Source organism: Mytilus galloprovincialis, chromosome 3 (assembly GCF_965363235.1).
Source record: "Mytilus galloprovincialis chromosome 3, xbMytGall1.hap1.1, whole genome shotgun sequence".
In the NCBI taxonomy this organism is placed as follows: Eukaryota; Metazoa; Mollusca; class Bivalvia; order Mytilida; family Mytilidae; genus Mytilus; species Mytilus galloprovincialis.
Genome location: NC_134840.1, coordinates 76,670,541 through 76,694,776, shown reverse-complemented (window position 1 = coordinate 76,694,776; position 24,236 = coordinate 76,670,541). Strand labels below are relative to the sequence as shown.

Here is a 24,236-nt window from a genome sequence, read left to right as displayed (position 1 = left end):
CGCTTTTTAATTACCAAGTCATTTACTTAACAACAAGTGCATCAAACTATTTTCTTTTACATTGCCACATTGTTTAAAATCTTTGTGTTTTTCATGCTGCCAAACAATGTAAATTGTACTTAAGAAAAATTCTAAAATAAGTTATTCAATCTTCATTGTTCATACTTTTTATTTCCTCTTTTAGGAAAATACTGTGAAATTAAAGGAAAGTTTCATCAGGGATCTAACACAGATGTTCTCAAAGCATGAGAAAAAAACCCACATATACCTTGATACGGTATATTTTATCAATGGAATTGATAAAAATGACAATGAAATACAGCGCATGACGGATCAAGTCGTTATCTTTGCAATGAAACAGTCATCCTGGGGACAGCGAAGACCTATGCAATGGGTTCCTTTAGAACTACAAATTTCCAAAATGAGAATGAAAAATATAAATATCATAACAAAGGAAGATTTACGACATATAAACAAGATGAATGATGACCTGGCCTTAAATGAACCTCAGATGGAAGATTTCTTGGTAGTCCAGCATTCTTTAGGCAAACTGATGTATTACAGCCATCCAGGATTAAACAACTTCATTATTATCCACCCTCCTGCACTAGTTAACATATTAAGGTCAATCGTCACAGATGAGAAGTTTTTTCCAGAAGAGGAAAACCTTAGATCCATTTTAAAAATATTGACTGAGACAGGGAAAATCTATAAAACAGATCTTTTAAAGCTATGGCAACAAGAACATTTCCTACAGTACATGCCTGATGATAACACCCAAGAGTTTGTTGTACAGCTCCTCGTTCATTTGGATATTCTGATAATCCCAAAGGATTCCGAACAAACTCATCCAGAAGCTGATGTGTATCTTGTTCCATGCATGATAAAGTCTATTAGACCATCAGATTTCAACTTCGGTCTTGAAGGAAGAACGATATGCTTGAGATATTCACTAGAAAGACATTCAATTCCTACTGCACTGGCTTACAAACTTATTGGAGGATCAGTCAATGCTTGGCCATTGAAATATGAAAGTAACAGACCTTGTCTTTATCACAAAGCTGCAGTAATGCATCTGAATGAGGACAATGAACTCCGAATATGGGTAGAAGACAACCAACTAATGGTTAACATGACAAACAAAAAATCTTTACTTCATATTTCACCGGATGTTTCAGCAAGTGTACAAGAATGCCTGACAAAGAATCTTGATGTATCCCTCTCGTTCCATTATAAGAGCTTCGGCAGAAAAATGAAACTTACAAAAGTATCTGAACTTTACACGATTGAAGTAGGCATTCCGTGTTGCAGTAACGTTTGCTTTAAATCGTTGCAAGACGTCACGAATGATGACAAATGGACATGTGTAAACGGGAAGGAACACACAACCAAATATTTATGTTACTGGAACTTCAACACCGTAAGGCGGTTTTATGTATATCTTTTCTTTACATAATTTGTAATGGTGCATGCATCTTAGATTTCATTTAACCGTCGAATTTAAGTACCTACACATCTTTTAAAGATAAAACATAGAGAATCATTAATACAATTAAAACATTTATTAATTTGGTTTATGGAAAATACACCCCGAATCCCCGGAGACCCCGACCCCGAACTATTTCAATTTTAGAAAAGGTGATGATTGACTGATTTATTATCAGTTCTTTACAAGTATAAGCCGTTGTTCAAATCTAAATAAGTAAGTCGGTCTGTTTCAAATAAGTTTTAATCTGCATAAAGGTATTTACGCCTATTTAGATTTCTTTTTAGTAGACGCAAATATATTGGATTTCTATACCTTCCATAGTGAACAATTGTATCTATGATAAGTGTCGACTAAGTATTGTTATATAAGTGATTGTAACTAATCTGAAAAATAAATACACGCATAGGGATTTGAATTGAGAAAAAAAAACACATAACGAAACTGGGGTTCGAAAGTGAATAATTTTGATTTTGCTCATTCATTGATATGGTTTGCTAAACAAAATAAAATGCACAGGATAGACATCAACACTTGTTATGATTTGACCAGTTCTAATATTTTTCAAATCTAGAAACACATTCTCTTTTTTGAGTCATACCTTAGCTAATATCTAGTTATTATTGAAAAACTCTTCACATATTGCTATTTTTTGGTAGTTTTATATGTCAGAAGTTTGAAAACATAATGCATATACGTAAGACGAAATTCACAAACGATAATACTGAAATCGAACTTAAAAAACAAGTGTTTCCTTAACATATGAGGATTGAAAGGCTTAAAATAGACTCATTAAAATTGGCAAACGTTCACATCACCCTTTAAATGACGTTTAACGCAGTCGTTTTGAACACTGGTCAGTGTCTTAAAGTTTAAAAAAATATACCATTAATTACCTTACATTTTGGTTGTCAGATTAAACCAAAAACTAATTTGAAGATTGTTATAGTTCATTCAGAATTGTTATAATTTGGTTCAGAAAAACTTTTCAATCTTTGTTTGTGTTTATTTGTGGAAAAACTTTCAATTGCACGGAATGTTTTTAGGACTGACATAATACAGGGTCGGGTTTATTTCGTCTTGCTGTTGGTCTCTTGTATACATCAACGTTTATTTTGTTGCATTTTTAAAAGTGCATTTTCCTTTTTTAAATTAATCTTTCTGTTCGATTATCAATGATTTCCTCTTAATTTCGAGCAATCATCTTCTTAAAAAAAGGTCGACAAGTGCAGTAGCTGTAATATAAAAGCGACTGATATCATTACAAAATAGTATCCAGAGAAAAAATTCAATGGCAATATCGTTAATCAGTTACTTCCTGTTCGTACTTTTCATTTTATCAATTAATTTTTGCGACAGTAGTTTACTAATATTCAAATATTGTAAATCGATAGGTAAGAGACAAATAAAGAAAACACATAAAAACCGGAAGTATCGAATAAACTCCAAAAGGGGCGAACCAGACTGTGTCGAAATAGTAGATGTTTCCTGCTAGGCATGCATCACCGCTATGCATATTCACATTCATTCAAATTTTAAAATCCGGAATAGAACATAATCGGTAATATTACAGATCAGTCAGCTTTACTGGAATACAAAGACCTAAGACCGCGAAAATATACCGTAAAAAGTAAAATAACATTAAAAAAAACGAACTCCGAGGAAAAGTCCGAACTCAAATGACAAAATCAAAAGCTAAAACACATTTGAAATTCTATTGAATAATTGAAATGATAATTAATGCATTTATACAATAAAAAACTTATATCAAATTGAATATCTCTTTAATTCATCATAATGGAATACATCTTTTTGTACACATTTTTATTTACTGGTATACACGCATATACAATTTCAGGCACAAAAGACATGTAGACATGGATGTAAAGGTAACACATTTACAATCAAGGGTTTACTTGTTGTAATGATTAAAAAAGAATTGCATTGTCTTCAGTAAAATTACTTAGGGTAATGTATATTGAATTAAGACAATATGTACAAAATCATTTCAATACCGACGCACTGACTTTAGGTCTTATGTTTACCACGTGTAATGCCAGTCAAATCTTTTGTATCGGCCAAGTGCTTGAAAACATTAAAATAACACCTAATATATAGTTTAGTACAACCGAAGTGCCTCTCTGATTTACCGTTTAAATTAATGCTAAACCATAAACTCGCTACATAATGTTCATTGCTCATGAGAATTTGAGGTAACAAAATTCAAATCTTGCTATTTGACTCCAAATGATACAAATTGCCGAAAAAAAGAAAATTATACCCTCATTTTGATATATGAATGGTCGTGTTAAAGTTTTACGTAAAGAAAATAATATTACCGAAATGTGAAGATGTCTTTTCAAAGGTTGTAAACACTTCATGGCACTTCTAACCGTGGTTTATAACTTATTGAATCAGATGCAATGTTTGACATGTTCATTTCATAACAGTTCATGTTTTATAGTACAAACACAATTTTGAATGTATCGAAGAATATTTAATATTTTCTTTGATATTTTAAGAGTCAGATAATAACGCTAGCGATACATTATCCTTTAATGATTACTAGTATGTTATACTTATTCTTTGTGGTGGATTTTCATCTTTTTACCCTGTTTATTTCGATATCTTTGTTTTCTTCTGAATTTTACAGGAAATACAAACTACTCATTTGATAAACAATTTTGTCACCCGGAAAACCTTCCTTTATAAATCAAACTTGTGTTGCCTTCTAAATTGTTCTGTGTTTATTCTTGGGTTAATTGGTTTGATAGCATAATATCACAATTAATGGATAGATAATACTGTGTGGAGCATTTTCTACATTTTAAATTACCAGCTGTTTAATCTAAAGTTTATTTTATGTAAGAGTTAATTAGTTATATAAAAACAATATACATATGTCTGCCATCCTATCATGGACATTGGTTCGTATATGTAGTAATGTTGGCAATCATGTCAACCTTGTTTACCTCGAGTTACATCTTGAATATACGTTCTTACAAAACTCATTTCTTTTTTATTGTTATTGAAAAACGAAATTGTATTTTAAGGTCTCACCGACGAAGAATTAAGAACAGAACCGTCTGATAAGCATCTTGTTAGATTAGGATGTCATATTGGTATAAATTTGTTTAGAGATTTCTTTATTTACTTGGGAATGGAAGTGAAGGAATGGGAAGATATTAATTCCCGGTATGTTGGTCACAGTCCCAAAGGTATTATGTCAGTGGCACTGACACAGTGGAAACATTCGATGTTATCGAGATTAAAGGATCCTACTTTGAAAGACCTTTGTGATGCACTGAAAAATGTGGAGCTGGATAGTCATCTTATATGTCAGGTACAGAGCTAGTTTGTATTATATAACTACATGTAGTTGTTTTTAATTCTAATATGACGTGGTGCTTTCGCTTTGTAATCAACACCGTGATAAAAATTCTCGATATATCTATACATGGCGCAGTCTTCGACATGCACATAATAATTGCTGTTAAAGTATACCTCCCACGTAAATCTACACATATGTGCAAACACTTTGTCGATTTCGCTGTGTTAAAAATTACAATTGAAAAATCCTACAGTACCTTTATTCTTATTCTGAGTCATACCAAAAGAATTAATGCATAATTGATTTAGTAAAATGTACAAAATGTATCATTTAGAATTCAGCGAGTTTTCCATTATTGTAATTGGTGCATTTACGTCATACGGATAAAAACGCCAAAGCTGAAGGTATTTCTATTCCGTTAATCTCAGATAATAGTGCATTAAAATGAATTTTGAGGTAGGTGTTGCCTTTTTTCTATATTATTGAATTATTCACCCATTAACTGATTTCAAAATGTCAACAAGGCGCTTACTTGGTAAGAGAATGTCAACAGTGAATTTGACGGAAACTTTCAAGAACAAATGAAAATTATAAAATGGCAAATGTTAGGTTTGAGACTTCACGAATCAATTACATTTTTCTAGCGTTTATTTAAAAAATGAATCATGCAAGCCACAAATTTATTAGATTTTTCTAACATTTTTCTAACAGTAGGTAAAATAAAACACGATTTATCGTGTACATGATTATTTATGGTATATTGCGCTCTAACTTTCCGGTTTTACTGAGTTGTTATCTTATTACAATATATCTGCTAGTTTGTTTTCTGCTCTTCAATAATCAATTATTTTTTTTATATTCAGATATTCAGAGAAAAATCGGAGCTGCGTGGTAAGTCAAATCTTGTATAACACAATAAAGTAAATTAGTTCTGAATGGTAGATGTGCAATGTGCCAGGATGATACTGCATTTCAAATACACACATGATTCCATTTTTTTTTTGTGGTCAGGGGTTCATTTACCCGACGGGTTGTTTGTAAAAACAGGGATCGTGTGCATTGATCCAGCACATCTACATAAATCTCTAGAATCACTTTAAAAATATGCGTTGTATGATCCAAATATCCAAATCAATGATGTTTTTACCACAAAACAAAAGTTAATATCTCACTGGTGTTGGACCAGTTAATTAGCTTGATAGTTAAGTCTCTATAATTACTTACATTAACTGAAATAAGTTTTTGTAAATTGAATTGCATTTCCTAGAAAATAATATTATATAGTCAAAAAAGATAAACAATGAAAGATACAATGGGCAATTTTCAAGAGCTTACCACCTTTCAAATCTCAAAAATCAAATTGGAATAAACAATCCAAGTTAAAACAATCGAGGTTTACGCATGAACTCCAAATAAAAGCTTTGCCTATTCTTTCGACATGGTTAAAGTTGGGTGCAGTCCTAACGTGTACAAGTGCTTGATCGGATCTGGCTACAAAATTAGCGTAATCCATAGTGCGATTTCAGAATTCATAAAAAAAATATTACGAAATGAAAACAACCAAATATTTGTAAGATTATAACACAATGTTGTATGATGTACTCCAATTTTTGACAATTTTACCTGGCATGACTTTTTGTTCACACATCGTTGTAATTATACTGGACTTTTTTGTGACTATCATACACGTGAGAGGTTTAGCTAGCTATAAAACCAGGCATAATCAATTGTTGTCTGAATAAGAAAATGTCTGTACCAAGTCAGGACTATGACAGTTAATATCCATCCGTTTAATGTGTTTGAGCTTTGAATTTTACCTCTTGATTAGGGAGTTTCCGTTTTGAATTTTTCTCGGAGTTCGGTATTGTATGTTTTTTAACTTTTCAACACAGACACCTTATATCAGTCAAATATTTTGTGGTAGTGACACTGAAACTAGATTAGCTTCTATTTCATTCGTTATCCTTCGTCGCCTCGGTAGAGATGTTCAGATTTTTTTTTAACAAGGGGCTCGACAATTATCAATTGATTGAATATTTTGACTTATATTTTTTTCAAAGGTTTCATAGAATATAACAGAATTAATAAGTTAATACGTTCATTTCTTATTCCAGCAATGGCGGACTTCAATCTCCAGACTATCCCAAGTGACCAACATTTGAAAGAATTGTCAATTCAGATCGGAAATTGCCCATTGCAGTTGGGAGTAGAACTTGGATTAAGTTTTATTGAAATTGAGCATAGTTTGTTCAGTTTTCCAAAAGATCTGTTCGGTTTGGTGGAAGATATATTGACAAAATGGAGGAGAAAGTCAAAAGTCAAGACAATTTACAGCTTGATGTTGGCACTTGAACGCGTGAATGCAGGTGGACTCCAATACTTACTTGAAATATCAAAGCTCCCTCATGCAAAGTAATAGAAACACCATCATGTCTACAAAAGTCTTATTTTGTAACCAAAACAATAACTTTAAAGAATGTTTTATGATTTTATGACACAATATGCATCACAATTGCTATTTCATACTTAATTCGTTGTAAATGTAAACGTAGATTTGTGATGAATAATTATACAGATAGTTAGATAAATAAATAATGTGAACGTAGTTTTGTGATGCATAATTATATAGATAGTTAGATAAATAAATAATTGTTAATGTAATTGTACTGTAATGTCGGAGGATCTTTGTAAACTCATCATGGAAACCAGGGTTAAACATGTGTACGATAAACGCGTGTTTCGTTTACAGAAGACTCATCAGCGACGATAGAATAAAAAGATAAACATCTAAGTAAAGTACAAAAAGGAAGAGTATATTTTTACAAGTATCAATAAAAGTAAGTAAGTAAATGTTAAAATCAAAAGTTTAAACACATCAACCGAATGGAATACTATTGTCATATTCCTGATTTTTTATAGGCAATTCCTTATGTAAAAAATGGTGGACTAAACCCCTCACTAAAAGAGACGGACTTGAAGGACCTAGTACTACAAGAAAATCGAAAATATATATGGCGTCTAATAAACACAGCCTCAGTACATTGTCATACATTTTTGTTTAGTATTGGGGTGAAACACAATTAAAGAAACATCTAGAATAGGTCATTGTTTTACCTCTATAGAAAACTTACAAAAAAAAATCATGCAGAAAATGTAAAATAACAAACAAAAACGAACTTCACATAAAAGATTAAGATTATCATGAAAAGCCTTTGAAGACGAGCAAGGGGAAGTAATCTAAAAATTGTTCTTTTCGGACATTACGCGGTTGCACTTAAAATCTAAAGGTACTAGGAGATTCGAACCCATGCTACTGAGATATTGTGACACCAAATCGCCTTCACTGCAGCCGTCCCGCTATTTCTATATAGGTACCATATAATTATTCACAGATAAGTTAATGAAAAGTAACTTGATGTCAAACTTTTGAAAATAAGAGCGCATTTAGCAATCTAACATGCAGAAAAGTAAAAGTGGTGCTTCTTCGTGCAGTTTTTAATTAATGCCTATACAAATAGCATAACGAGCAATATGTGTACAGTTCTGTATGTTTAATGGCTTACTTAACTCTGATTTTTAAAGGTTTGACAAGCATTTCTTTTTTCTGATTAAGTAGGGTAAATTTAATCATTTTATTTTCAAAACTGTATGTTTCCTCGTTCCTTTAAGTAAATACTTTGTTCAGATTTTACGTCAGTGTTAAAACGAAATACGTAGTGTTCATACATGTAAACATGTAAACATGTTTGTAAATATCAATTATATGGTCATTTTAGTAAATTTCCTGTTGACAAAACATTAATGTTTCGTAAAACTAAGGATTTTATTATCCCAAGAATAGATTACTTTAGCCGTATTTGGCACAAGTTTTTGGAATGTTAGGTCCTCAATGGTCTTCAACTTTGTACTTGTTTGGCTTTATAACTATTCAGATCGGAGCGTCACTGATGAGTCTTATGAAGACGAAACGCGCGTATGACGTATTGCATTATAATCCTAGTACCTTTGATAACTATTTACACCACTGGGTCGATGTTACTGCTGGTGAACGTTTCGTCCCCGAGGGTATCACATGCCAGGTAGTCAGCACTTCGGTGTTGATATGAATATCAATTAAATGGTCATTTTAGTAAATTTCCTGTTGACAAAACATTAAGTTTTTCGTAATACTAAGTATTTCATTATCCCAAGAATAGATTACCTTAGCCGTATTTGGCACAAATTTTTGGAATTTTGGGTCCTCAATACTCTTCAACTTTGTACTTGTTTTGCCTTATAAATATTTAGATCTGAGCGTCACTGATGAGTCTTATGAAGACGAAACGCGCGTCTGGCGTATCAAATTATAATCCTGATACCTTTGATAACTAATTACACCACTGGGTCGATGCCACTGCTGGTGAACGTTTCGTCCCCGAGGGTATCACCAGCCTAGAAGTCAGCATATCGGTGTTGACATGAACATGATGAATATCAATTATATGGTCATTTAAATCAAAATTTCCTGTTGACAAAATATTAAATTTTTCGTAAAACTAAGGATTTTCTTATCCCAGGAATAGATTACCTTAGATTACCTTAGCCGTATTTGGCACAACTTTTTTGGAATGTTGGGTCATCAATGCTCTTCAACGTTGTACTTTGGCCTTATAACTATTTTGATCTGAGCGTCACTGATGAGTCTTATGAAGACGAAACGCGCGTCAGGCGTTTTGAATTATAATCCTGGTAGCTTTAATAACTATTTACTGCATTAACTTTGAAACTTGTTAAACTATTCATCAATTTGAATATGGTTTAAGGGGATAGAAGTCTTGAATGTAGATAACTGTATAAATGAAAGGTCATGTCTCCTTCCTGTATTACGTTGATGGTTATATCACATTCTGAGATTGTTTATTGAAAAATGACATACAAAATAAAATGATGTTACAAATATTTAATTGCAAAACTGCAATGAGAACACAATTAAATGTCAATAGGTGAAGTTTGTTTTTCCCGTTTTAATTGTCACTGGCACGTGTACCTAGTGTTGCCTATGAAATAAGTGAGATAGGAGAGCTCAAAACGTTTGAATTGTCCTCATTGAATTCAAGCCGAGTTGAGACAAATGTAAGATATTAGTGGTAATCATTGTCGTAATAATAAGAAAAGATGTGGGGTAAACGTCAACGAGTCGCTAACAAAGAAGAACAAAAGCAACACTCAAGGTCTCTTGCAATTAAGTTGCACCCTAGAATAACATAACAAAGAAAAGCAAAAAAATAGTATTTCTTCCCCTTGTCTAGCAATCGAAAACAATGCTGCTTTTTTTTTTTATCATATTATCGAGTGTTTTTTGGTATTTTTGTTTTATTTCATTGTTTAATTTGGAGAAGGGTGTCGTCTACACTTTTTTCATAAATAAATATTCTGACAACTTTTTACTTTTTGGAAGACTCTAAACGCCTTCCAGATGCTTAAACTTTTCTCAGTGTATACATTAAAAGCTTTCCATTTTTATTTAACATCAACCGATGTTATCCTGAAGTTCGATATCTGATTCGTAATTCTTTATTGATAGGATATTAGATCTTGGCAGTCCCAGTATCTGTGAAACACGATCTACAACTTCTTGTACGACAGGACTAAAGAAAACTTGTAATAGATCTTCACTTGCAGTCTCACATACTTTGTCTATTTTCGTTAGTATTACAATCTGTGGGATGCCTGAAAAGATATAAAAAAAAGTTTTGGAAGTCATGACATTTTAATTAATTCTAGGTTATTGAATATTTTTAGATGAGGTACAAAATAGTTTTGGGAGCATTTACATTTCATTTAATTTTAGGTACATGAATATTTTGATTTGAGATATTTATATGGAGCTAATAAATCCTGAGTTTGTTTTATAAAAACTCAGTTTGAGACTTCGTTAACATCAGACTGTAATGGTCCTTTCATTTGGAAACTTTTCATAATCAATCTTCATATATATATATATATCATGTACTGTAGTACGACACTAGATTAAAACTGACGAGGAAAGGTAACACCCGGCAATATATATATGTATTTAATTCGGCTTTCTTTGTATTTTTCGGTGATAAAGCATTTAACACACCAAAGCTTCCGCATCTCTTATCATGAAGTACGACAAATGAAATGCTAATTCCAATTACAAATGCCCAAACTTGAGATCCAAGAGAATATCGGTATGCAATGCCTGTACCAAGTCAGACAGTTCTTATTAATTCGTATGGTGTTTGAGCTTTTGATTTTGCCATTTGATTAGGGACTTACAGTTTTGAATTTTCCTCGGTGTTCGGTATTTTTGTTATTATTTCTTTTAGCATATGTCAAAAGTCTAGAAATATGTTCTTTTTTTGTTATGAGATACACATCTACAGAAGCAGATTCCTTGTAATCAATGCAATTCATAAACTAAACTGAATATAAATAAGTTTGTTTACCTCTTTGGTTCATGTGAATCTGAAATGCCTTCATCTTTTCTATTACATTCTCCGGCATAACGTCTACTGTGCTTCCATCAATGACAAACACAACACAGTGTATTTTATCAGCGAATTGTGGGGTTTAAACAAATCCTTTTTCTTTTTTTTTCCAAGTAAATATCTTTTATTATATATCTGCTGTTTTGACAATTTACTCGGATTACAGCGTTAGCCCGAGTATCCCTGTAATTAGTTACTGAATTTCCAGGGAAAAGTTCAGTAAAGTATACTAAAGTATTAAAGTGTTAATTATATATATCACATATACATTCTTTTAAATACAGTGTATACATATTAAGAATAAAATTTCATAGTATAAATCACGTGTTTACGGAACATCATTTGCCTTCCGAATTTGTATTCATCGTCCCGTGTTTACATCTTTGACCCAGTTATTTGTACTTGACCTTTTGTGCTGGATTAGTTACAAATCATTGTCCGAAAGCTAGTGCAAAAGGAAACACATGTTTGTTGTGAAAATAAATTTTTGGATTAGATAAAACTTGTTTGGTAAGTGTTATTTACTATTCGTTAACAATTTTGTCTTAGAAACAAAATAAATGTATCTAGAGTGAAAAAGATTAAATGTTTCTGGAAATATAATAGAAAGAATAAGGTTTTTAACATGTGAGTTGATACCAACAAAGTAAACATACACATATTTACTTGATGATATTTGGTGCAAAACAAATCAGTGTTGAATTATAATCATTTTAGTTTTATATATTATATTAAATAAAGTGTCTTGTTTGGTTTGTTTATACATACAAAAAATGAAAAACCAACAACTGCAACATACATGTACACAATATAAAGTCTAGCATAGCTATTAATTTTCACACCACACAATTGTATACATTTCAATTACATATATTTTTGAATATTTTTAAGCATCTTACTTATTGTTTTATTTCTATACTCCATCAGATAATATCTGTATTTAAATTCTTGTTTAAATATTTCATAAACATTAACTTGATTTATCTTATTATTTGAAATGCAATTGCATTTGTGTAGAGTGAATAGGATGACTGTCAAGAGATAATTAATATCATTTAATGAGTCCTCTTCTATTTTATATCCTACTACTAAGTGTTTTAAAGTAACTATATGCTCTCCAATATGAAGGTTATGTAATAAAATACAAATTTTATTCCAAAAAACTTTAAAATAAGTACATTCCATGAAATTGTGTTGATAAGTATCTGGTACCCCACACACTGAACACAGATTGGTGTTCTTAATTTTCCATGTGAAAAGATGTGTACCTACAGGTAGTATATAATGTAATAATTTCCATCGAACCATTTTTAATTTATTGTCTTCTAAATAATTAAAAATAAAATTTAATGTGTATTTAATTTTTGGTTGAATTTTATCTATATTTAGTTCTTTCCGCCATTTTGTAAACCCTATAGGAATATCTTTACTTACATTAGATAAGATTACATAAATATCTTTATTATTAATTTTTTGTAAATCATATATAATTGCGCCTTGTTTTAAAGATAGTTGATTTTTACAATTAACAATAGTTTTTGATGAGTTTTGTTTTTGTAATATATCTTTCCAATGATTTGGTATGCTCTTTCTTATTTGTATTATTTCTGCAATCCAATTTCTTTTACATTTTAACTTATTGAGTATTTTTTCTTTTGATATTCTACCTTTGTCATCAATTATGTCATTTACATAGATTATGTTGTCTTTTATCCAATGATTAAAAACTAAACTGTGCCCATTTAACTTTATGTATTTGTTACCCCATATAATTTGTTGTCTAATGGTTCTAAAGTTTTCTGGTTTATTAGTTTGACCACCGCCATATTTTACCCAGGTTTTAAGTATTTCAAAGTAAAAATTCGGGATTTTGAAACAAATCCTGTTATACCAGGTGTAACCGGTGCAGAGGGATTGAACTAGAATGAAATGTATGATGTTGAATATCCCGCTTGCAACATGTTGTAAATTTTTCAAATATCTAAACAATCATCGGAATACTCTTGCAGCATTCTATAGAAGATACCAGAGGGACAATCAAACTCAAAGATCGACAACGCCATGGCTAAAAAAGAAAATAACAAATAATAGAACAGAATACATAACATAGAAACGAAAGACGAAGCAACACGAACCACCTCAAACATTGGGGGCGGTCTCATGTGCTCCGGAAGGGTAAGTAGATCCTGCTCAACATGTGGCACTCGTCGTGTTGCTCATGTTTAAACAAAACCGGTAAATAGTCTAATTCGGTAGGTTAACTAGCACGGGGTTCAAAGCCCCAAACATTTTTTACTTTAAATATTCGTACCTGGAATCGATCAGGAAGATTACCGTCGAGAAGATAGCACATGCCATGGGCATCCATTCCCTGGTCAGCTTCAAGTCCTCTGGTATCATGTAAATTGAAATTTAATGCCTTCCCAGATATACCATTTCTGATTTGGTACTTTCGATACTGGAGGGAAAATATTTATACATATATCATTATTTGATAACAGAAATCTCTTTGAATCAGGTAAACAGTAATGAACGTCAATTAAAGATGTATACATAAATACAAATTTATTCATTCTGCTTACGGAAATAGTTCGATACTACATTAAGTAAAATCAAATATCTAAATTTGAATAACTTTATTACAAGTATCTAGAAAAGCAATTGAACAGAATTGAACAAGAGTTTTAATAATCATTAAAAAGGAAATTATTATTTTTTAAATTTCAATCATACTAGGGTTAATCAACATTCGTATCTTATCGTGATTGAACTGGACTTAACTCTTTGAATTAAGGGTCTAAGAATAAAATTTATATAAAACTCGCTAAAAAAAGCTTAATGACGTATTGTGGTGATTTTTCCACAAAAATTGAACTTAATGACTGAATGCACCTTTAGACCTATACATTGTTACGTAAGTTATCTCCATATTCAAAATATGCACGATCATACATATGTGTCTTATTAAATAAAGCCATGCAATCGTTGAACTTATATTTTAAAAGTTTAACTTAATTTACTCACAAACGTCTATTGATATGTTCGTCAATGTAACGTTCTTAAAATTAAAAGAAATAATTAGCATTTTCTGGTGAATTATTATATCTAAAATGTCAAAAAAAAAACTAATAACCAAAACAATTTGAGATTAAGAAAAAAACCAAGGATGTGGATTGATGAGATATGATCAATTAATACAGTGAAGATCCCAACAGATTGAGCTGAAAAATTTGGTTTGATAATTTTTTTAAATGGTGACAAAATAAAACAATTTCAGCCTTTATTTATACTCACAACAGTTGTTAAGCTATGCTCTGCATTACCACTACATGCCTGTCTAGTTATATAACCTCGGAAAGCAGAGTTAATGGTGTTAAAGAAAATTGTCTTTCCAGCTCCTACTTGTCCGACCAACAAAACACGTGCTTGTGGAACATTTAATTCCTTCAAAGGTTTGTATCTTTCTATCTTTTCTTTCAGTGCTCCTAATAACTGATAAAAATAATATGTTTTGGAATGTTTCTAATAGTATGTAGCAAGGCATCGTCTGAGTCTAAAGTATGATGTCTTGACAGAAAAAAAGTGTACCAGTATTCTTCATCTAGTTTTATGTACACGGTAACTCTTTACATACTTATTGTGTCAAATAATGTAAGGTATGGAAACTCATTTTGTAAAATAGGTGTATCTGTACTTTCATAATAAAGAATTTTTTTCAATTCGGCGGGCCATATTTCATTTAATCATCGATAAATCTAAATTTACGAAGGACACCAAATAAATAAACCACAAGAGGCTGTCAGAGTTACAGAAACCAGGATTTTCTTGTCGAGGTCGAACCCTGAACAGTTGAGGAAATATGCACATAACATATGTAGGCTAAAAAGTGCACTGAATTTGGATTGTGATTGCATATTTGACACAGAATAGGTTTCTGAACAAAATGAATGTGGCTTAAGAACTGAAAAATTCAAATTGGTCCAGTATCAAAAATCTAAAAACATTGATAGAATATCAAGGAAACCCAAGAATTCAATTTTTGATTAGATACTTATTAATCACAACATTTCTGTTAAAAAGGAAAATACCCAAAATAACCAAGAGACCAAAATGACATATATCACATCTTCCTATATCTACTATAGAAATTAATTAGTAATTACTAGGGATGGCAACGAGTACTCGAGTACTCGGGTACTCGCTCGGAAGGCCGAGTACTCGAGTACTGTTTTAGTACTCGGATACTCGTTTGCTGTTATACATCTTGGGATATTTCTCTTCACATTTCAACTCCCTTTAGCTCCGTTGAAATATTCCCTTCGAAATACTAAATAAAATCAATTAACAACATAAATCTGTTTATCCTTAGGTTACTATTTGTTATAGTAGTACCAGCAACGTCCTTTCCTTCCGAGGGAATGTTTTCATGTGCACTACTTGAAACAAAAAATAGAAAGTCAAAGTCTTTCTTCTGAAACTATTGACCAGATCATATTTCTTAACAAGAACAAAGTGACCTGCGGTGAACCCTACGCAACTGTTTATACACGAGTCGACACTTTCATTGATTAATAATTAACTCATCAGAAGTCGTAAAACTTACTTTTGTTCGTTAATCAAGACTTCTATGTAAACGTGATTGGTATGAGATGTATATCTAAATTAATTTAATTACTCTGTGTTTGAAACTTAACTATAATTGTTAATATAATTTAAAGATTGGCGAAAGTACGAGATCGACATTCAAACCCCAAAGTCGAAAATAAACTGACAAGATCATGATTATAAAAACAAAAAAATTGAAAATAAGACTAACGATCTAGAGCAAAAAAAAAAACCACAGAAAAAGTAAGACTGAGCGACACGAAAAAGCACAAGTAATTTAAAGTCCAATATTGTTGTTGAAAAATTAATGGACATATCGTGTTAAAAAAACAAACTCCGCAGGAACAGATGATACAAATGTAGTCTTCTTTGTCGGACTTTATATTCAAATATTTTCGATTTTATTAGAATTTGGTTCATCAGAGACATGTCTCTGGATTCATAAACACGTACACAAACAATAATTGCTATTATGATAGTCTTTGGTAGAAACGGCGGTCGGTAATTCATTGTTTAATAAACACAAAAAAGGAGAAGCAAGCTATGTTTGTAGTACATTTGTCTTATGTTTGTAAAAGGAAATAACAATATACTGCATTCCACCTAAAATCTAAACTTTTCAACAGGCGTTTAAGATTCATCCGAGTAATTGCGAGTACTCGAGTATCATGACCGAGTATCCGAGTATTAAATTTCAGATCTTTTGACTTCCCTAGTAATTACACTATTTCTGAGAAAAGAGAAATAACTCAAATTTATATAATGAAAACCACTGTTGCTACTGATAGGTCTGTAACTCACCAACGAAAACAGCTAAAACCGTGAAAATAGAACTAAATAGTGAAGTAAAATTGAGAATGGAAATGGGGAATGTGTCAAAGAGACAACAACCCGACCAAATAAAAAACAACAGCAGAGAGTCACCAACAGGTCTTCAATGTAGCGAGAAATTCCCGCACCCGGAGGCGTCCTTCAGCTGGCCCCTAAACAAATATATACTAGTCCAGTGATAATGAACGCCATACTAATTTCCAAATTGTACACAAGAAACTAAAATTAAAATAATACAAGACTAACAAAGGCCAGAAGCTCCTGACTTGGGACAGGCGCAAAAATGCGGCGGGGTTAAACATGTTTGTGAGATCTCAACCCTCCTCCTATACCTCTAACCAATGTAGAAAAGTAAACGCATAACAATGCGCACATTAAAATTCATTTCAAGAGAAGTCCGAGTCTGATGTCAGAAAATGTAACCAAAGAAAATAAACAAAATGACAATAATACATAAATAACAACAGACTACTAGCAGTTAACTGACATGCCAGCTCCAGACTTCAATTAAACTGACTGAAAGATTATGATTTCATCATATGAACATCAGGCACAATCCTTCCCGTTAGGGGTTTAGTATCATACCATTATAACATATATGAGAAGAACATAACCCGTGTCATGTCAACAACTGTTTTTAGAATAAATGTGTTTAGTTCCGATGCAAAGACCTTATCAGTGACTCAATACTAACACCAAAATATGCAATCTTTAATGACTTGACAACAGTATCGTAATTATATCCCTTCTTAATAAGTCTATTCAAAGGTTTTGTAAGTTTCTGAGGTGAATACTGACACCTTTGTGCTTTATAAAGAATATTTCCATAAAAAATTGGATGTGAAATACCTGAACGTATAAGAAGTCTGCATGTTGAGCCATATTTACGAATGATGTCTTTATACCGATGATAAAATTTAGTAAATGTTTTGACTAGTTTGTGATATCGAAAACCCTAGTGTAATAATTTTCAGTAATACATAAATTTCTCTCGTCAAAATCTAAAACATTGTTACATACACGAGCGAATCGTACAAGTTGAGATATATAAACACCGTAAGATGGTGACAAGGGAACGTCACCATCTAAAAACGGATAATTAACGATAGGAAATGAAAAATCATCCCTTTTATCATAAATTTTAGTATTCAGCTTTCCATTAGTAATATAGATATCAAGATCGAGAAAAGGGCAGTGGTCATTGTTAGTATTAGCTTTATTTAAAGTAAGTTCAACAGGATAAATTTCATTAATATACATACTGAAGTCGTCATGTGTACCAAGTCAGGAATATGACAGTTTTTGTCCATTCGTTTTTGATGCGTTTTGTTATTTGATTTTGCCATGTGATTATGGACTTTCCCAATTGAAGTTCAGTATTTTTGTGATTTGACTTTTTTGAACAGTTTAGTTTGATAAAAGAAATAGCAATTTGGTCATAATTTTATATGAACTGCAAACGGTAGAGAGCAACACGTATTTCAAGTCACACTAATAACCATTTGATTTTTCAATTTATAGGTGTGAGGCTTAATGTAAAAGCAATTTGATTCTTTTTTACTTTCAACTTTGATAATAACAATATAGCTAAATATAATGATCGACTATTTCAGTTGTGGAAATAGTTTGAGTTATTCTCTAATGTTTAGTTGTTGTAGTTTCCCGTCTTCAATTTGGTCAAGGTAATTAAACATGTAGTCGTCTGCCGAATTCAATATTTGCTGCAAGGTCAACAAGGTCAGATTGTTAATATTATCCTGAAGTTCGATTTCTGATTCGTAATTCTTTATGGGTAGGATATTAGATCTTGGCAGTCCTAGTATCTGTGAAACTCGATCTACAGTTTCTTGTACGACAGGACTGAAGAAAACTTGGGATAGATCTTCACTTGTAGCCTCACACACTTTGTCTATTTTCGTAAGTAATACAATTTGAGGGATGCCTGCAAAGACAAAAATAGTTTTTGAAGCAATATCATTTTAATTAATTTTAGGTTCTTGGATATTTTGATTTAAGGGACTTCTATGCAGCCAATCGACCATGAGGAAATGAATTTTTCTTTTGTTTTATAAAAACTTAGTTTGATAAATCGTTGACATCAGACGGTTATTGTCTTTTCATTTAGAAACTTCTCATAATCAGTCTCTATTTCTATCTGTAAGTATTGTAAATTCCGAAATATTTTAGTGTAATTATTATTGAGATTTTAGAAGTCTGAACAAAACTGCCAGACTAACAATTGCGATTTCAGGAAACGTTTTATGCATTATATGTGTCCGATGTCAGAATGCGAGTTCTTATTATTGCGGTATTAACCATGCAATCGCATTATTCGCATTAATAAAAACCTCCCAAAAGATTCTGAATTTACGGTCATTTGAATTTTCTGTATTTAACGATGATATAGACAATAACTGTTTAGTGTCTTTAAATATCAGCTGTATTTGTACGAGGCTAGGAAACAAGGTGTATGCGAGCTTTTAGCGTTCTGGATGAAAATTTCAGGAACTCAATTTTTGGCTCTCCCTTGACACCATTTGCGAGTATGGTCTTGAGGAAACGATGATAGTCCGTCGGAAGGGGACGATAAATGGCTGACCCGTGTTAAGAGAGAGCCATATCTCTTGCATGTTAAAGACATCCTTGTAGATTTCGAAAAAGAGTAGGATAATGCCGCTACAAGGCAGCACTCGTACCCGCAAAGTGGAAAGGGATTAATATAAGTTGCAAAACTTGTTTCCCAATCCACTATAAATAGATATGTTTAAACTACACCTGTTTCGAGCCGAAAATACAGCTGATATTTAAAGACACTAAACAGTTATTGTCTTTATCCTGCAAATTAATTCTGTATATTATTTGTGTTTTGAAAAACACAAAACACATGTTTTCATTTATTTTCAATTTGAAATCCATTGAGACCCGTGTAGTAATACGATACAGTAATCACACATTCAGCTGAAGATGGGTTTGCAAAAAAAGAATCTCGAATGGTCAACAATAATACATCGCGCAAGGTGAATAAGTATCTATTTTAACATAACAACTGATTTCAACAGTAAAAACAAATAACAAAACATTGTCCAATTTGAATCAGGAGTGTACGAGTTGTCCTACGCTTCAGAATCGACATTCACTAAACATACATGCTGAAATTGACATGGTTGTTGTTGTTACACAATCTTACACATTCAAGTTTTGGAATCGATAGTTGTCATCGTAGAAAAGACTGCTGTTCATGTGTGTATGTTATCAGGAAATTGGTGTGATTGTTATTGCTCTAAAGAAATGTTTGCAAACAAACAGAACGTATGAAAGTAATCGTTAATTCGCAATTGATACGTCATTGGAATGCGACTGCAATACACATTCTAGGGTCATGCAAGTTTATACAATGCTCAGTCCTGCAGTGGGCGGAGCTTTTAAGCGATATCAGTATAGTATACATATACAGCATAGCAATATCTGTAGTGCTGTATCTGTATAGTAGAACACCCAATTGCAGGATAAATAGAAATAAGGTTTTAACTCATCAACTTGTCCGAATTTCTATTTTCTGTATTACAACAATAATATAATGCGAATTCAAGTTGCAAAGGCCCAAAATCGAGACCCAAAAATGAGAAATTGGTGTTTAGAAATATCGATTTGTTTTTTATAAGATACTCATCGGCAGTAGGAGATTCATTACAAATTATGTGATCAATGCATCATTTAGTTGAATTATGAATTCCACAAACCTTACTGAATAAGAATAAAGTTGTTTACCTCTTTGGTTCATGTGAATTTGAAATCCCTTCATCTTTTCTATCACCTTCTCCGGCATAACGTCTACTGTGCTGCCATCTATGACAAACACAACACAGTGTATTTTATCAGCGAATTGTTGTGTTAAAACAAATCCTGTTATGTCTGGTGTAACTGGCGCAGATGGATTGAACTAAAATGAAAATATATGTTGCTGAATAACCGGTTTAAACAACGTCATATTTTTTCTTTGATATCTAAATTTGAAAAATTATCTATAAGAAAATTTTTGGCAGCTTAATGTAGTTATCCGACTTTAATAAATCCCCCTATTTTGCATTTTTCAAGTTTAAATCACTACTACGAATATGTGTACCTGGAATCGATCAGGTAAATTACCATCGAGAAGATAGCACATTCCATGGGCATCCATTTCCTGATCAGCTTCAAGTCCTCTGGTATCATGTAGTCTGAAATTCAAAGCTTTTCCGGATGCACTGTTTCTGATTTGGTACATTCGATACTGGAAACAAATATGATATATCTGTTAAACAAAGCAACGTTCGCGTAGGTCATCAAGTAAGGGTTTATAGACCGATCACTAGACCATACTTAAACATGTCAAAGCAAATGAAAAAAGTAAAATCACTGAACTCCGAGGAAAATAAAATCGGAAAGTCCCTAATCACATGGCAAAATCAAATGACAAAACATCAAAAACGAATGGACAACAACTGTCGTATTCCTGACTTGGTCTTCTAGAATCATATTATTGTAGGAAAATTGTGATCTTTAAAGAGTCACTAGAGCATGCTTTAATGTCTTACACTTGTATTCGAAGAAAAAGTATTGATTCTAGATTATATCAACTTTCGAATTTTGAACTCCGCAAGTGTCTTGTTTAAACAATGTATATAACGTGACCTGGTAATATGGCTTTTTTTATAATAAACTCACCACTGTTGTTAAGCTATGCTCTGCATTACCACTACATGCCTGTCTAGTTATATATCCGCGGAAGACAGAGTTAATTGTATTGAAGAAACTTGTCTTCCCAGCTCCTACTTGTCCGACTAACAAAACACGTGCTTATGGAACATTTAACTCCTTTAAAGGTTTGTATCTTTCTACCTTCTCCTTCAGTTCTTCAAAATACTGATAATTGAAAAAAACATCTTTCAATAACTGACATTGTGTGATGAATAAGAGAAAGAGAAAATGTGGGATATGAGTAAACAAGACAATAATCCGCCAACATATAAACTCATATGACATATAGAGGTCTACATACGATTTCAATAACAGACAGGTATCTATTTAATATGTTAAGTCTAAATCTCTCCAGAAACTGTAAAATGAATTTCACAGGCCTAGCAATAATCTCAAGTATCCTCAGTGACAAAAAATAAAATGTTTCAAAAACAATCATTGGCGGGGTCCTTGATAAATTGGTAAATTGACAAGTAAGAAGTGGATTGCTATGATTTATTCTATTTTAAGAATGGTTATGGAATAGAGTTTCAATATTTTTTATACACCCGTTCCAGTGGACAGATTAACACATTTATATAATATACAGACACTTGTCAAATCTTGAAGATTTTATGTTGACCTCAAGAAATCTCTAGATGTCTTTTTGTTAAATGCGTCGATATGGTGTTATCTGATAGACGTTTACTGAAGATCTTTTCGAATGTTTATAGTGTTATTCTTGCTTGTAATTTGTGCATGAAAGCATATCCTGGAAAGAACTCTAAATGGTATAGATGGCTAAATTCCTTTGAAATTATGTTACGACAGATCACACAGGTGCAACATTTCCGTTGGTCAAATTTATCACACTGGCGGCTCTTAAACTCTCGAAAGGATGACTTCAGCTTTGTCATAAATTTAGGTATCAATCGACCTTCATTGTCGATTTCTCAATGTAAGCCAATATATGAGACAGACTTAATAATACTTACGGTACCAATTGTATTGCACTAGATTTGCATTTCGACAACGAACGTCTTTTTAGTGACGCTCAGAGCCAAAATATTTGAAAATCAAAAACGTATTTTTAAAAACAAATGAACACCTTTAATATTAAAAGGACAAAAACTGTATATGTTGTAATCATTATTTGAAGTTCATTAAAATATGAGAATTCAAGACAGTCACCAAAGTGTATTCAGTGTGAGAACACCATTTATAATAGAGGAAAGTGAAATAAAAGAGAGACGAAATATACAAAAGGGACAGTTAAACTCACAAGTCAAAAATAAACTGACAACGCCACGACCAGAAATGGTAATGACAACAGACAAACAGATAAACAACAGTACACACAACACAGCATAGAAACCTAAAAAAAAATATCATGTGGCACTCGTCGTGCTGCTCATATTTGTACAAACACGATATTCAGTCTCATTCGATAGGTCACGTTCGGGGAAAGGAGGATGGGATTGTAGCAATCTAATTAAAACCCGATCTCTCATCGCTCTCGTTTTCTGATATGTCGCGTGGGTTAAAACCCGATCTCTCATCGCTCCCGTTTTCTGATATCTCGCGTGGGAGATCTAACGAAACCCGCTTTGAGGTCACATGTGAGTGATCTCGTAGGTGTGTCTTTTTCGACCAATGAAATTGAGTCTTCCACGATCTTGAAAGTTTATCGTAAGGTAAAGGGATGTAACTCATTTTATATACGACGAAATCGTCAGTCAAAATAATTAATAAACTTTTTTGATTGGCTTATTAATAGGTCGTTAACTCATTTGCATATCATTATAAATTCATAACTTCTAGTTCACTCACATGTGACCTCAAAGCGGGTTTCGTTAGATCTCCCACGCGACATATCAGAAAACGGGAGCCATGAGAGATCGGTTTTTAATTAGATTGGGATTGTAGTTACGACAAATGGAACATATCCGATAGCATCTGTGAAACGGATATTCAATAACGGTAAACCAACTCGTGATGTCGTCCATGCATTTACAAAGGAAGACTTCAACTTCACTTGGAACTCTTGGTTAGATAGCTTCCTTGTGATCAGCAACCCTCTGTCAAGGAAATTACGATATTAAAAGGATAATGCCAGTCTTTGATTTTAAAGACTTCTTGAAAAGCTTCGGCATGAAGTCTGCAATATAAAGATTATATTATCTGGAAAGTTGAATATATACACAAGTATGGCTTTACATGGACATTAGCTAAAAACAACTAAACAATTTTACCTTTTTATTCCATTTAGAAGTTTTTCTCCATGGTTCTTCGAGAGGTGCATTGCCAGGTTTATCTGAGAATAAACATTATTTGTATAATTATCTTAATTAATCAGTTTTACTATTTTAAATAATATAAAAAAAAATATGAAAAACGTTTGTACGCAAAGGAGTTATGATAGGAGCCATTGTCATTATTCTTGAAATAGTATAATAGTTTAAAATTGTGTTATTGGTAGTTCAATCTGGAGATACATTTGACTACAGAGATGTATGTAAGGATGTAAATAAGACAGTACAAGCGTGTAGAATTTGACCTTAAACGGCCAATCGATACATAGTTTTTGTTAAATAACACCATGTAAAACGCCACATGCATGGTGTTGGCTATTTTTGACGTAGGATGCCGCTTTCGAAGAGGTGAAAAACGATAAACTGAAGTAAAAGTATCAAGTTTTTTTTTCAATAATTGTAAGCACCAAATAATTTTTCAAATGGAAGGAACCGAATCATAGTCTATTTCAATCAAGTAG

The 24,236-nt window shown here is 32.3% G+C and overlaps 3 protein-coding genes and 1 long non-coding RNA gene across 4 annotated transcripts in view; 2 read left to right on the top strand and 2 right to left on the bottom strand.

Moving 5' to 3' along the window:
* Nucleotides 1-3,443, top strand: part of LOC143066806 (uncharacterized) — a 40,351-nt gene extending 36,908 nt beyond the window's left edge. Inside the window, exons 15-16 of the mRNA XM_076239616.1 lie at nucleotides 185-1,420; nucleotides 3,345-3,443. Of these exons, the coding sequence (XP_076095731.1) occupies nucleotides 185-1,420; nucleotides 3,345-3,443 (1,335 nt within the window). The remainder of the gene's footprint in view (nucleotides 1-184; nucleotides 1,421-3,344) is intronic.
* A 1,091-nt stretch (nucleotides 3,444-4,534) lies between these two features.
* Nucleotides 4,535-7,422, top strand: LOC143066573 (uncharacterized). Its single transcript, XR_012975678.1, has 3 exons — nucleotides 4,535-4,829; nucleotides 5,681-5,708; nucleotides 6,932-7,422. It is a non-coding gene; the product is annotated as an uncharacterized LOC143066573 (long non-coding RNA).
* Nucleotides 7,423-9,691: 2,269 nt separating this feature from the next.
* Nucleotides 9,692-16,514, bottom strand: LOC143066805 (interferon-induced protein 44-like). Its single transcript, XM_076239615.1, has 6 exons — nucleotides 16,473-16,514; nucleotides 14,606-14,803; nucleotides 13,623-13,769; nucleotides 13,181-13,230; nucleotides 11,270-11,391; nucleotides 9,692-10,526 (listed from the first exon to the last, which is right to left on the bottom strand). The coding sequence occupies exons 1-6, from the start codon at nucleotides 16,512-16,514 to the stop codon at nucleotides 10,327-10,329; spliced, it is 759 nt and encodes a 252-aa protein (XP_076095730.1). The 3' UTR covers nucleotides 9,692-10,326.
* A 1,814-nt stretch (nucleotides 16,515-18,328) lies between these two features.
* LOC143068986 (interferon-induced protein 44-like) lies at nucleotides 18,329-21,649 on the bottom strand. The gene is made up of 4 exons (XM_076243404.1): nucleotides 21,452-21,649; nucleotides 20,871-21,017; nucleotides 20,516-20,687; nucleotides 18,329-18,689 (listed from the first exon to the last, which is right to left on the bottom strand). The coding sequence occupies exons 2-4, from the start codon at nucleotides 21,009-21,011 to the stop codon at nucleotides 18,379-18,381; spliced, it is 624 nt and encodes a 207-aa protein (XP_076099519.1). The 5' UTR covers nucleotides 21,012-21,017; nucleotides 21,452-21,649; the 3' UTR covers nucleotides 18,329-18,378.
* Between the last annotated feature and the right edge of the window lie 2,587 nt (nucleotides 21,650-24,236).

Excerpts from the sequence above, each read along its gene's own strand:
- LOC143066805 (XM_076239615.1), bottom strand. The coding sequence starts at position 16,514 with ATGCAGTATATTGTTATTTCCTTTTACAAACATAAGACAAAT. Across the intron at positions 14,804-16,472 it reads TTTACAAACATAAGACAAAT|TTATTAGGAGCACTGAAAGA; the intron begins GTACTACAAACA and ends TATTTTTATCAG. Across the intron at positions 11,392-13,180 it reads ATAACAGGATTTGTTTCAAA|CCCACAATTCGCTGATAAAA; the intron begins ATCCCGAATTTT and ends ATTTGTTTAAAC.
- LOC143068986 (XM_076243404.1), bottom strand. The coding sequence starts at position 21,011 with ATGTACCAAATCAGAAACAGTGCATCCGGAAAAGCTTTGAATTTCAGA. Across the intron at positions 20,688-20,870 it reads ATTTACCTGATCGATTCCAG|TTCAATCCATCTGCGCCAGT; the intron begins GTACACATATTC and ends TTTTCATTTTAG. Across the intron at positions 18,690-20,515 it reads AATTCACATGAACCAAAGAG|GCATCCCTCAAATTGTATTA; the intron begins GTAAACAACTTT and ends TTGTCTTTGCAG.